This window comes from Neovison vison, chromosome 7 (assembly GCF_020171115.1).
Source record: "Neovison vison isolate M4711 chromosome 7, ASM_NN_V1, whole genome shotgun sequence".
NCBI classification, from domain to species: domain Eukaryota; kingdom Metazoa; phylum Chordata; class Mammalia; order Carnivora; family Mustelidae; genus Neogale; species Neogale vison.
Window position 1 is genome coordinate 38,995,274 of NC_058097.1, and position 12,548 is coordinate 39,007,821.

General features: G+C 53.1%; 1 protein-coding gene across 2 annotated transcripts in view; it reads right to left on the reverse strand.

Annotated features, from left to right (window-relative positions):
• Nucleotides 1-417: 417 nt before the first annotated feature.
• The window catches only part of TSHZ3 (teashirt zinc finger homeobox 3), a 70,760-nt gene continuing 58,629 nt past the window's right edge, over nt 418-12,548 (reverse strand). Inside the window, exons 1-2 of one of the 2 annotated variants that reach the window (XM_044256242.1) lie at nt 6,231-6,448; nt 418-5,289 (exon numbers count right to left, since the gene is read on the reverse strand). In XM_044256242.1, the coding sequence (XP_044112177.1) occupies nt 2,081-5,289; nt 6,231-6,252 (3,231 nt within the window). In that variant the 5' untranslated portion in view covers nt 6,253-6,448 and the 3' untranslated portion in view covers nt 418-2,080. Of the gene's footprint in view, nt 5,290-6,230; nt 6,449-12,548 lie in introns of those variants that run through there. The other variant, XM_044256241.1, reaches the window with a different exon arrangement.

Here is a 12,548-nt window from a genome sequence, read left to right on the forward strand (position 1 = left end):
CTGAGTCTTCCCCACACCTGCCTCCTACAGGGCTCGGGGCCCTGACGCCTCCCACGCACTTGCAGAAGGGAGACCGAACCCCCAGACCCCCAAGAGGGTCACCAGGGGCGACCCTCAAAGCTCTGCTCCCTAATCGTTCCTTCGAGGAGAGAAGCTAACCTCACGTGAATGTCTTCCTCTCTTTAGCGTTCTTTTCTCAGGGAAAATTCTGTCCACGCAGCCTCTGAGAAAGAGGGCACCCTGCTCTCCAAACGCCAAAGTTCACTAAAACTCCCCTGATTTACGGGCAGCTTCCGACTGCCAGCACCTGGCAGACACAGCAACCGACTCAGTCATAAACAGATCGCATACAATTTAATTTTAATGTGCTCGTTAGCCGTAGCACATTTCAGACAGAATTGTGAACGCAACACAAAATTATAGCAAAAAGACAATTTTAATGCTGCCGTAGAAAAAAGGGTTATATGAAGAGTCACATAATGGTGGTTCATTGTCAACAACAAAACAGGGCACAGAGTGTGTTACAGTGTCTGTGCTGCTTACATGCCAATATTTTATACATAGGTTCTCGTATGGTGTCAGCTGTCAGTTACTTCTGCAAATTAACTGCCAAAAATGGAGAAGAACAGAATCACTTGGAGAGCCGGTAACCACGGGTTACCTTTCATAAGCCTAAAGATAAAACTGCAGTGTGGGATCTTGGGAGAATAATTAGGAAGAACAAAACAGAAAGTTACCAATCGGAAGGAAAAGGCATCCTACAATATGGAAGAGCCACCGAGAGGGCTTATAAATTAGTGGAAGAGGTTGTGTCACAGAATGCCTCGTGACTTTTAAGCAAAGTATTACAGTACAAACATTTTAAAGGCTTTATCAATGCTTCGGAGATACAGTACAACTTCTTTTTGTTGCTGTTCCTCTTTTTTTTTTTCTCTTTTCAGATAGACTTAACCCTTTGAGCACTGAGTTTATTTTGCGCGTTCTTTGACTTCTAATAAATACCTTTAAAAATCATGTGCAAAATAGTTATGATGCCCGCCACGGATGTCGTTTCCTGCCTCGTGTATTCAGACTGCTCAAAACAAATGATAATATGATGCTAATAAATATGTATAATTTAAACATGAACCTATCGATATAGATGTACTGTATAGCAAAACAAACAATCATACTTTGCTTTCAGATAATGTTTCTGTATACTTTATAAATGCTATCTGTGGTATCTTCTGTATAATTTACAATGTTTGCATGTAAAAACAAACAAACAAACAAAAAAAACCCCATAGACCTTTAAAAAACTAAAAAAAAAAACTAAAAAAAAAAAAAAAAGAAAGAAAGAAAGAAAAGAGAAAAAAGAAATATACACTATACATAGGCACGGCTTATGCCCAGAGCATAGCAGGTACATAAAACACTGTTGCTATAAATGCAGGAAAAAAAGGTCATTTAAACCACAATCACATTTTCCATAAGAGAGTCTGAAATCTATACAATATATACATCTATGTTTCAATGTGAAAATAATATTCTTTTAAATTTCAAGGCGTGTTATACCCCTGCAGACCTGCATAAAGGGAGGTTCATATTATTAATTTTAACTAAGCTGGTAAGGAGTTTAAAAAACAGAGCTTCATACATTATTATTATTTCATTTTATTTTTTAACCAAATTAATGCAAAAGTGCTTCAAAGTACTCAGAGGGCTAAAGATGAAAGGGTGAGAAACGCCGGCACACTCGCGCCGCGTGGAAGAAGTGTGCCCGATTTCGTTATAAATGCTTAATTAAACTGTCTGTTAATGCATGCAGCTTGAAGCATCAGAGGATGCTCACAACTCAATCCCATTTACACAAAGTTCCAAACACTTACCACTGCGTTTTAACCTTCATATTTTACCAGTAACAACAGCTGATTATGCACCTCTATTAAACACTGTACAGTTATACAAAACAGTCCAGCCCAGAGTGATTCTCCGCAGTTAAAATAAGAACGTGTGCCAAGAACAAGACAGAGGGGCCTTAAGGTGCCTGCAACCGTTCTCCCTCAAAGCAAATTACAGTCATCCTCCTCGAAAGCAAACGCTACTGCTTCTCTAGCTCGGAAACGTACAGAAGGTGGTCTTCTGGGGACTTCCCGTGCGTTTTGCTAAGGTGAAGTTTAACCGCGTGCTTGCTCGCAAAGGTCCGATTGCAAAGTTTGCACTGGTAGGAGGTCCCCAGGTCCTCCTCGGGGGAGGACGTCACCAACTTTTCCGAGGGCGACTTGGTCTGTGCTATCTGATTATTAATCTGTTCGGTGGACAGTTTAGACAAGTCCCGGAGCCGGAAGCCCAGGTGTGACTCGAGGTGACTGATGTACGTGGAAGGAGTCCTGATCTGCGACGCACAGTCGTTACAGAAGAACACGGGGTGGCCGGTGTCCAAGTTTTTGAGGAACTTTGTCCCACCTGTCCTTCGCAGCTGGTATTTCACGTTGGCCAGCCAGTGGCTGATGGTGGTCATGGACAGCCCGGTGAACCTCGAGATGTGCATTCGCTCCTGCGGGCTCAGGTCGGACATGATGTACTTGCCCTCGGACGTCTGCCGGAGGCTGGCGGCGAACTGGGCCTGGAGGATCAGCAGGTGCTGCGGGTTCCAGTTTGACTGACGGCCCTTCCTCTTCTGGGCGGGCGTCGCCTCCTCGGCCTCCTCCAGCGTGGCCCCGTCAATGTCAGACTTCTCGGAGATGCTGGAAGGAGTGGAGGACTTTGACGTGTGGCTCTCTGTCAAGTTCTTCAGCATATCGGATATATCTGACAAGGCATTCTCGCGTAGCGGCGAGTTTGACATGAATGATGCGACGGCAGATGTCTTTGCCGTTGTCACCGTGGATGAGGAGGTTGCCGGGGACGTGGACGTGGGTGACAAAAGCACTGAACCCAAAGAGCAGCCCTTGTCACTCTTCCCTTTCGTCAAGTCTATGGGCTGGTCGTTGTTGACGTGGTAGAAATAGCGGTCGAGGTGGTCCGCCTTCTTGGACTGGAGGGGCGGTGGGGTGGCCACGGCTGCCTTCTCGGCCAGGCTATTGCTCATCTTGAAAAGCATGCTCATGGGGTCGAGGGCGGGCAGGGAGGGCTTGGCGGCCTTGCCCAGGTGGATGTTCATGACCGACTGGAGGGCACTCAGGGGGTTCACGAAAGGCTGCTCGGGCGGGTGGTCGGTGATGATGGCCGTGCTGCTGCTCAGGCCGCTGCTCATGGCCTTCACCAGCTCCTTGCCATTCTCCACCGGCTCGGCCGGGGGGCTCCCCTCCTTGCACCCGTCCCGCTGAGGGCTGGGGCTGCCCTCCTGGCTCTTAAAGCCGCCGTCGCTGGATGCCTCCATCTTGATGGGCTCGCTGACGTCGCTGCTGCACGGGGACGGGGTGGCCCGCTTCGGCGGAGACAGCTTACCCTCCGGCTCCTTCAGCTTCTCCTCCACTTTGGCAACTTTCTCCGTGACTTTCTTCACCAGCTCCTCCATGGCATGAAAGTTGGTCTTGGGCATGGGTGAGGTCTGGCTGCTGGGCGGGGAGACCAGGGTCTGGTTTTTCGTGGGAGACACGATCTCGCTGTTGCCAAACATGGGTTTCAGGGGCACGCTCTTCCCCGAGGAGCCCAGGGACAGCTTCATCATGTTGGGGAGCTGGTAGGCGGCGTGGATGCTGGGGTAGCCCCCCCAGCTGGGGGTGCCGTTCTGGGCCTTGTTGATGGCGGACGTCACGGTGTTTTCCAGGGACTTGAGGATATCCAGTCCCCCCTTGGGGCTCTCCTCGAGGTCGTTCTCCGTCAAGTAGTGGTACTTGGAGGAGATGTCGTACTTCTCCTCTTCCTCGCAGGGCTTCTCCTTCTCCTTGGGCTTCTCGTCGGCGGCCGCCTTCTCCTTGTCGACCTCCTTCTTGACCTCCACACTCAGCTTCGGGGAGACGCTCGCGGGGGTGTTGCTGGGGGACGTGAAGGTGGTGGCGGCCAGGGGCACGGATTGCACCTTCTCGTCCAGCAGGGTGGTGATGGTGGGCGTGACGGGCGTCTCCATGATGGGCTTGCCTTTCTTCATGGCCGAGTTCGTGACCTTGATGAAGTGGCCGGTGACCATCATGTGGGCGGTGAGCTCCTGCAGGGTGTCGTGGGAGCTGCCGCACTCCATGCACTTCAGGATCTGGGACTTGCGGGCTTCAAAGTGCCAGGCGTAGCTGGCCCCATTCTGGTGGCCGTACCGGTTATTTGGCGTGATGTAGGGGTTGGAGTTCTTCTGAAGCACGTCGTTGGTATCCGCCATCGCAGCCTTGGGGGTCCCGCCCGTGGAGTCCGGGGAGCTGGGCAGCTCCAGCTCCAGCGACGCTTTCTTCCGCGCGGCGGGGATGATTTTGGCTGCGACGGGCGTGACGGGTTCCTTCAGAGGCACTTTTTGGTAGTGTTTTGTTTTGATCATGTGGACACTCAGGTCCTGCAGGGACTCGAACGAGTGGCCGCAGTACATGCACTTCAGCACCTTCTGGGCGTCCTCCTTGCCCTCCATCTCCAGCAGCGAGCGCTTACGGGGCTTGGACCAGCGCTTGGGGTTGTTGTTGTCCGTCTCGTGGTTGTCGTCGCGGTAGTGCCCGGTCTCGTTCATGTGCACCGTGAGCTCCACCAGCGTGTCGTAGGCGGCGCTGCAGTCTTTGCAGCGGAACTTGCTGGCGCCCGTGAAGATGGAGCCGTAGAGCTTGCTGCTCTGCCGGTAGAGCTGCACGGTGCTGAAGAGGCTGGGCTCGGGCAGCACGCGGCTCTGGGACACCTGCTGCAGCGTCTTGGCCATGGCGCTCTGGTGCCAGTCGAAGCTCCCGCTGCCGCAGCTGCTGCTGCTACTGCTGCTGCTGCTGCTGCTGCCGCCGTTGTTTTTCTCGGACGAGGGCTGGTGCAGGTTGAGGTGCAGGTTGGACCAGTACGAGTTGGACAGGAAGTTATTGTACACGGCCTTCATCTGCTCCAGGCTGTCCGACACGGTCGTGTCCTCCAGGGGGACGGCCGCCTCCTTGGTCTCCTCCTCGTTCTTGATGGAGCCGCTCTCGAAGTCGGCCATGCGGTCGCTGGTCTCGCTGATGTGCGACTCGCTGTCCATCTCGTGGCTGGAAAACTCAGCCGCCGGGGAGTTCTGGTAACTGGGGCAGGCCTTGCTGAGCTCCTTCTCGGGGCACATGTACTTGGCCGAGGGCTCCCCATCTACCGTGCTCTCCTCGGGGTCTAGGTCCTCTTCCACTAGGGCGGCGGCCTTTAGCTCCTCGGAAACATAGGCTGCCGCCATAGCAGGTGCGAAGGCGGGGCGGGCAGGACGGACGGACAGGACCCAGATGGGGACGAGGAGGGAGAGGAAGGAAGGAAGGAAGGAAGAAAAAAAAAAAAAGCGTTAGTAAGGGCTGAGCTTATCTAGAATATTTTCTCAGGAAAACGCAGCAAAGCGGACGGGCCCATGGATTTGGAAAAATTAAATAGTTAAAACGGGGTGTTTCTTTGGAGCAAAGGAAAAAAAAAAGTCTGCTCTTCAAACATAATTTGCCACCTTATTCTTCTCAAGGGGCAACAGCTTGAAATTAAAACTAAATTTGAAATTAATGAAGCACATTCTGGAGGTGGCATTCATTTCTAAAGTAATAAATTACTTGTATCAACCTCAGAGACAGCAGTTCCTGTCTGTCAATTAATATGTCTTATGCTTCTCCTACCCCTAATGCATTTCTTAACAGACAGATTCACAATTTAAATTAAGCAAGCATTTTTTACTCATTACATTTTTGAGGCTCAATCTTTAATAAATACAAAGTACGAAAACATCAATAAAATTTTTACGAAGTAAAAGGAAAGTACATCAATTGCAATAAATTAAAAACAAGGTTTTGCGGTTTTTTTTTTTTTTTCTTGCTTTCTTTCTTCCTTTCTTCTGGAAACGCAGCTCTTGAAAAAGCTTACAGTAAGTTTTGCTACCAGGGGCTAGGCACTGGTTTGTTCCCGACAGGACAGGAGACCCCGACCCAGCCCTGGCCCCGTCCTCCGTGTGTACATTCAGCTGTGCTCTCAGCCACCTGCACACACACTATCCATGCAGAATTATGTCAGAACAAGTTCAGGAAAATTGGTATGCGGTGCTCATTCCTGCTGTATAAATATATACAAGACCTTCCAGTGGACCTTACAAATGTCAAAGTGTTTGCTCTTAAGACTACTTTGTCAATATTTACTCAGCATAAGCTTCATGGGCATCCAACAGGGATCTTGTCTTTCTGGAAGCAACGTAACTGGGGATGTAAATCCAGTGTGCACTTCCCCGGGCAGGTGGAGGGCAGGGTTGAGCAGCTCCAGGTTCTAGAACGGCCACATCCACAGGCGCCAAGCCAAGAGAACAGTCATGTTAATGGAATAAAGTTTTTGTGAGTTTATTTTTTTTGTTTTCTTTTTTGTTTTTGTTTTTGTTTTTTGGGGGGGGTGGGTTTGATTGATTGATTGATTGATTTTTTTTTTTTTTCCATTTCCTTGCATCTGGTGACTTAGGTTGTTTCTTACCAGACCTGGCCTACTTGGGCTGGTCTTTGTGAACAACCAGGCACGGTGAGCAGCAATTTCAAGGCAGGAAAAGGGACCACTTCCCGTCCGCTTCTCCATATGTCTGCGTCAGAAAGCCAGTGGCCGAGGGTGTTTGATGGCCGGGATGGTGGAGGGCAAATGGTCCGGCCGACCCAAACAGAACCAAAACCCCAGACAAACTCTCAGAAAAGAAAAGGAAGACTTGTTTGTGGAATTTGTTTCCAGAATTTTAAAGACGTGCCTCCTCCCAATCTGACAACAGGAAAAACAAAAACCACAACAAATAAACAAACAAACAAACAAAAAACAACGAAAAAACAGTGAAGTGACCCAAACAAATAAAATTCCCCAGAAGACGCATAGATGTTTCCCCTCCCTTGCTCTTCCCTGCGGGTCCGGTGTGATTTTCTCCTAGTCCTAAATCTCCCTTTGGGCACCAAGAATTCAAACCTGAGGCCAGAGGGACATCGCAACACTGAGGTGAGTGGAACCGGTGTCCCCGGGACACACAGGCATGTGGGTCACCACCGCAGGGATACGCGAATGCCAAAGCAAGGGGCTGGTGATTGAGCCGCGGAATGACCTTCATAAGCGGGTTGAGAGGACCTTGCCCAGGTCAGCCGATGTATGAGGTGCCAGGGTGGGCCTCCAGTTTGAGGCCCTGCTCTTAGAGATGATGCATGAAAATAGCAAACAAGCTTTCTCTCCGGCTGGGGCCAAAACAAATGGGAAAAACCCTGTGCTGGGCAGGGGAGGCTCCTCTGTGGGCCAGGGTGGCCAAGGTGAATGTCTTGTTGGGGAAAGGAACAGGATAAGAAAAAGGAAAAAAAAAATATCTCCGTCTCTCCCAAGGACCTTCCTTCGCCCGTAGGACATCCTGGAATGTGGCTCTCAAACTTCAGTGGGGCTGGCAGGTCTAGGGGAAGGGCAGTCAGCAGTGAGTAAAGGGACCAAGAGTCACCATTTGCCTGCAAGTGCCCCAGTGTTAGCAAAAAAGTTTTGTACTCCAAGAATCCTCTCAGACCCGGGCAGACCCGGGCAGGCAGTCGCCCTAGCCTGGGACACACATCGTGAGCTGGTCAGAGCATCTGGGAAGGGTCTGCATTCCTCTAGGAGAGGGGCTAGAGCAGGGCGATCAGGGTGATCAGACTTGGCCCACCATCTGCAGAGATGCCCCAGGGGCCCAGATGTGTAACATTTCCAACCAAGGGCCGCCATTCTGAACTTGGAAGGGAAGAGGAAACCACATGACCTCCATCCCTTCGGCTGAGCTGCAAGGAGAAGCCTGGTTCTGTGGAAACAGATCCCCTTCTCCCCTGACAGTGGTCCTCTGAGCCACAGCTTGCAAGGTGAACCCTCACTCGGGGCACTTTGCTCTCCTTACGGCTCCCACAGAATGAAGTGTGCAAGAGGCAACGATCCAGAAATGGCCCAGCTGAAGCGGCCATGGGAGGAAGCCGGGCAGCCAGAAGAAGCTGGGGCCAATGGCAGACGCAAATGCTCCCACTGTGGCATGCAGACCACCAGCTGAGAGAAAAATCTCAAGCCTCTGTCCAGTCGCCTCCCACCCAGGAGCATCGTCCCCCACTCCCCACCCCCGGGAGGCCTTAGCACCATCTGGAGCACCCCCACAGCACCACACTGATCTGAAGAGCCCCTGCCCCACGCAGGGCCCCCAATGCCTCCAGTGTCCTCCAATGCCACCCAGCCCGATCAGAATGCCACCAATCTGATGACTGCCGAGGAAATCCGTATTAAAAGAAAAGTAATCTGCACTGAGGAAAATTAAAAAGCTGAGAGGTGCTGGGTCCTGGGGAGACCCGGTGTCACCCCACGCACCACCCCTGGCCTCGTCACAGTTTTTGAGGCTCCTGGGAAGCACCCTTGCTCACAGCCGCACCAGGCAGCTAGTCAGACCGTCTCTTCCTTTCCTGACCTGGCGGGGAGGATTATGCCCCGAGGCTGAGCCTCAGACTTCCGCCCATCGGTCCTTCCCTCCTGCTTAAAATAAAGGCCAGATCACGAATCTTTTCTGCTCTGTCTCGCAATCCTTGCCGTCCTCCAGGAGTATCACGCCCCCACTCTTGTCACTGAACGTGGTGGGAGGGGGGAGGAGTGCAGAGCACGGGCATTTGGGGCTAAGAGAAGGAAAGGGGCAACCGCTCCACAAATTCGAACCGGGGGCCCACGCACACCCGGAGAGGTGGCGCCCGCTGAGCACGGCATGGTACCTCCTTTCTCCAGGCCTCAGTTTCCCCACCGATGTGAGACATGGCGTTGTCCTCTTCCTTACCTAATGGCTTTCCTGGGAAAGGGGTAAGCAGAGGTAGAAACATGCTCCCCCCTCCAAGCACAGGCTCTTCGGGAACACTCAGCCGAGGCGCTTCTCAGCCCTTTCTTCTCCAGACTAGAAGTCTCTAGACGTCTCTCCAACTCGGGGACAGTTAATGTCCTGATCAGGGAATGGGGGAGGGGAGGCTGGGTGTCTCCAGATAGAGGAGACAGTGGGACGTCAACTGGGGGGCAGGTAGGCTGGGTGAGAAGCTGGTCTCCGTCCCCACCAGGCCGGCCTGCAGGGGCCTCTCCTCCCTGAGGGCCAGTGGCTGACACCATCCACTAGCCCGACCTGACCGGGAATGGCGCAGAGCCTCAGGGAGCTTGGCCACTGTGACCCGTTCTGTGAATTCTTTGCCGCTGCATAATGCTCTGTATGCTCTTATCTGATTTGTCCAAGGCAAGGGCTCCGGTCCACGTTGTCCCAGCTTTGCACACAGTAGGTGAGCAACAGGTACTCACCGTCTCCTTTGGAAAGAGTAGTTGGACGTCACATCCAGCAGCAGGAGGCTTGTGACCAGCCTTTGTAAGAGGGTCTGCCCCTCCTGCTGTGCCCTGGGCAGCCAGCAGCACCCGCCCTCTCCTCTGGGAGCCCCCGCCGTCCACCGCCCTGCTCCAGGCCCTCCCATCTATTCTCCATGAAGAGGCCACAGATCCTCATGTCCTTAGTGTTCAGCAAGCCCGTCATGTTAACCCTCACCCCAGCGCTGCAACCAGTAGCCTCCGTGGCTTCCCATCTGGATTGGAAAAAACTCAAATGCCTTAGAGCAACCTCGAAGTCCTCCCTGTCTTGGCCCTGCTTCCTCCGCAGCCCAGCAGCTTCTAGAATGTGCCAAGAGGCCTCTCACCATTCACTGTGCACAGCGGCCTCCTCTGCTGGAAACCCCAAGGCAGATGCACACGGGAGTAAGTGAGCCAGTGCCCCCTTCCCTGGGCCACAGGTGAGGGGTAATGTCCGGGGACCTCACTGACCCCAACTTTTGTTCGCTTAGACACTTCTTCTTGTTATAAGGCACACCACTGGAATTACCTGCTTACAACCCAACATTCCAGGACTCTCAGACAGACTGTCAGCTTCACGTGGTCACCAGGTCCCACCCCCCGCTCCCAGCGTCTGGGGCAATCCTGTTGTTCAGCAATGTAGTAGCCATTCAACACATCCACGGAATGAATGAACGAATGAACACCATAGATGACTCCTTCAAGCCTCCTAATCGTTGCCCAAACATCTACGGGGATCCAGACTCCGGCCAGTCCCAGAGCAGAGCAGATGTGCTGGGGTCCAGTCCAAAGTCCTTCCTGGACCAGCTCCCTCTGCGTGTGATGACTTCATGGGGAAGTGCCTCTGGGATGCAGGGACAGGAGGACAGCCCACACCCAAAGTCCGCTCTCCAGGAAGGCGCTCTCACAGCTCTCTGCTCTTGAACAAATGAAACTGAAAATCTGCTGCCTGCCAGCTCCGGTGGTGGGGCTGGGGGACTCTCATTCAAACCAAGTCAACAGCTGTAAAGACTCAAAAGACACACGCGGGAGTGGAAGCCAGAGAGCGAGCGAGGGCCGGACGGGGGCCTCGTGTTTCATTTTCTCCCAAATGGCTCCGTGGAAAAAGTTTTGTCTCCAAGAGGTGAGCCCTTCCAGATCTGCTGCCGCAGATTCCCTGTGTACATCCTCCCTCTCTCTCCCCGCAACGAAAAGCAAATGCGTAAAGCAGCAGCGTGGCAATCTGTCTCTCCAGAGCTCAAGGCCGAGGGCATATCTGGGGGCAGGGGAATGAAGAGCAGGACTTCATTCATGCAGAACCGAAGGGGACTCTGGGGTAGAGACGCATGTTCGTGGGACACCAAAGCCGTCAGGATTATAGGAGCTCCCTGCAAACTCCCATAGCCCAGGACCCCTGGAACATCAAGGATGCAAACCCACGGTCCAGCCTAATATGCGCATGTCTGTGAACCATTTTCCCGTTCATCGCATTTGACCCTTTCCACAGCCCCAGCAGGTGGACTCAACGATTCCTCCTCTGCACTTCTAGGAAGCTGGCGTCCTGACAAGTTAGATGGGATATTCGCAAGCCCTCTGCTGAGACTCCACAGGAGTCAGTGCAGGTTTCAAGGGCATTTGACTCCATTCCCGGGGGAGCCACACAGAGGGTGTGGTACGAGGGCTGTGCTCCCGGGACATGGAGCAGGCCGCCACGTCACAGCCTTCCCTGGCTTTCCATCAACAGGGATTCCATGCCTGCCCCTCCAGGACGGTCCTGAGGGCTCCTGCTTCCCGAGACGTGGCTGCAGGGACAATGGACCTGTCCAAGGGGACGATGGACGTGTCCAAGGAGTGAAAAGCCAGACCACCGGGTCATCAGGTGGGGAAACAGCAGCTCCCTCATTAATATTTACTATCATCACGAACTAAACTCAACTACTAAGTAAGAAGAAATTAATACATTTGACATAAATATAAAAGAGAAAGCTGGGGCATCACGGAATTCATTTCTGGGCAAATGGGAATGACCTTCACCACACATTTGTGAATCTCTCCCAAAAGGAGGTGAGGAAGGAGTCGAAGTGTCCCTGTGGGTCTGTGCTCTCCAGCCACGGGGGGGGGGCCTGTGGGCACAGCAGGGGTGCAGGGGGCACCAGCAGGCAGAGGGTCGAGAGGAAGAAGACATGGCTGCACCCCTGCTCCCAGAGGCAATGTCAACATAAACGGTTCTGCCGATCTGCACATTTCCTGGGCTGCAAGGAAGGTTTGGAGGTAAGTCCTCTGTTTTCAAATTCCAGAGACTCCCAGGAGAGAAGGAGTTTGGCTTCCGAAAGCTCCCTTAGACTTCCCCCACCCCCGCTGCCCAGTGCGCGTGACATAATATTCCCTCCTCCCACCCCGCACCATCCCACCCCTCCAGCTCTCTAGTAAGGGCAGCCCAGAGGAGTCCCTCCTGTTGCCCATAAGATCCTGTCACTCATCCATGGGGCAGCCTGGGCCTGGGACAGAGACAGAGAGGAGCAGATGCAGGCGGAAGACAGACGCAGTCCATGTCCAGGGTCCTGGGTTGAGAAGGGTGAGGAGAGGGAGAGGGGAAGAGCAGAGAGAGAGGAGAACACCAGGAGAAAGATAGGGGAGGGAGAGAAGAATCCACCAGGACTGGCGTTTGGGGGGTGTCAGAGACAGAGAAACAGAGAGGAATGTGGGAGAGACAACGAGGCAGAGAGAGACACAGAGAGACAGCCAGCCAGAGCCAGAGCCAGAGCCACGGAGAGAGGGAGGGACAGAAGCCATCGAAGGAGTGGGAGGTAGGCGGGGAAGGGAAGGAAGCGAGTGATGGACGTCTGAGGGGAGACAGACAGAAGAGAGGACCAGGGGGCGAGGATGGAGGATGGTGAGTTCAGAGACGGCCTTGAGCTGGGAGTCCTGGCACAGGGCTGGGGAGGACAGGGGCCCGGGGAGCCTCCGTGGGTCCATGCTAAGTCCTGGAGCCTCAGGCCAGTCTCAGCCTCCCCGGAGCCCTCAGGTTGTCAAAAGAAAATTTCAAAAAGGGTGGTTTGTTCTTGTTGTTGTTGTAAGAACAATTGAGCCAGCTGAGGAGGGGATCAACAAGAAAACTGCTCAGCTGAGCCTGGTGAACACAACACCTGGAAGGCCCCCTT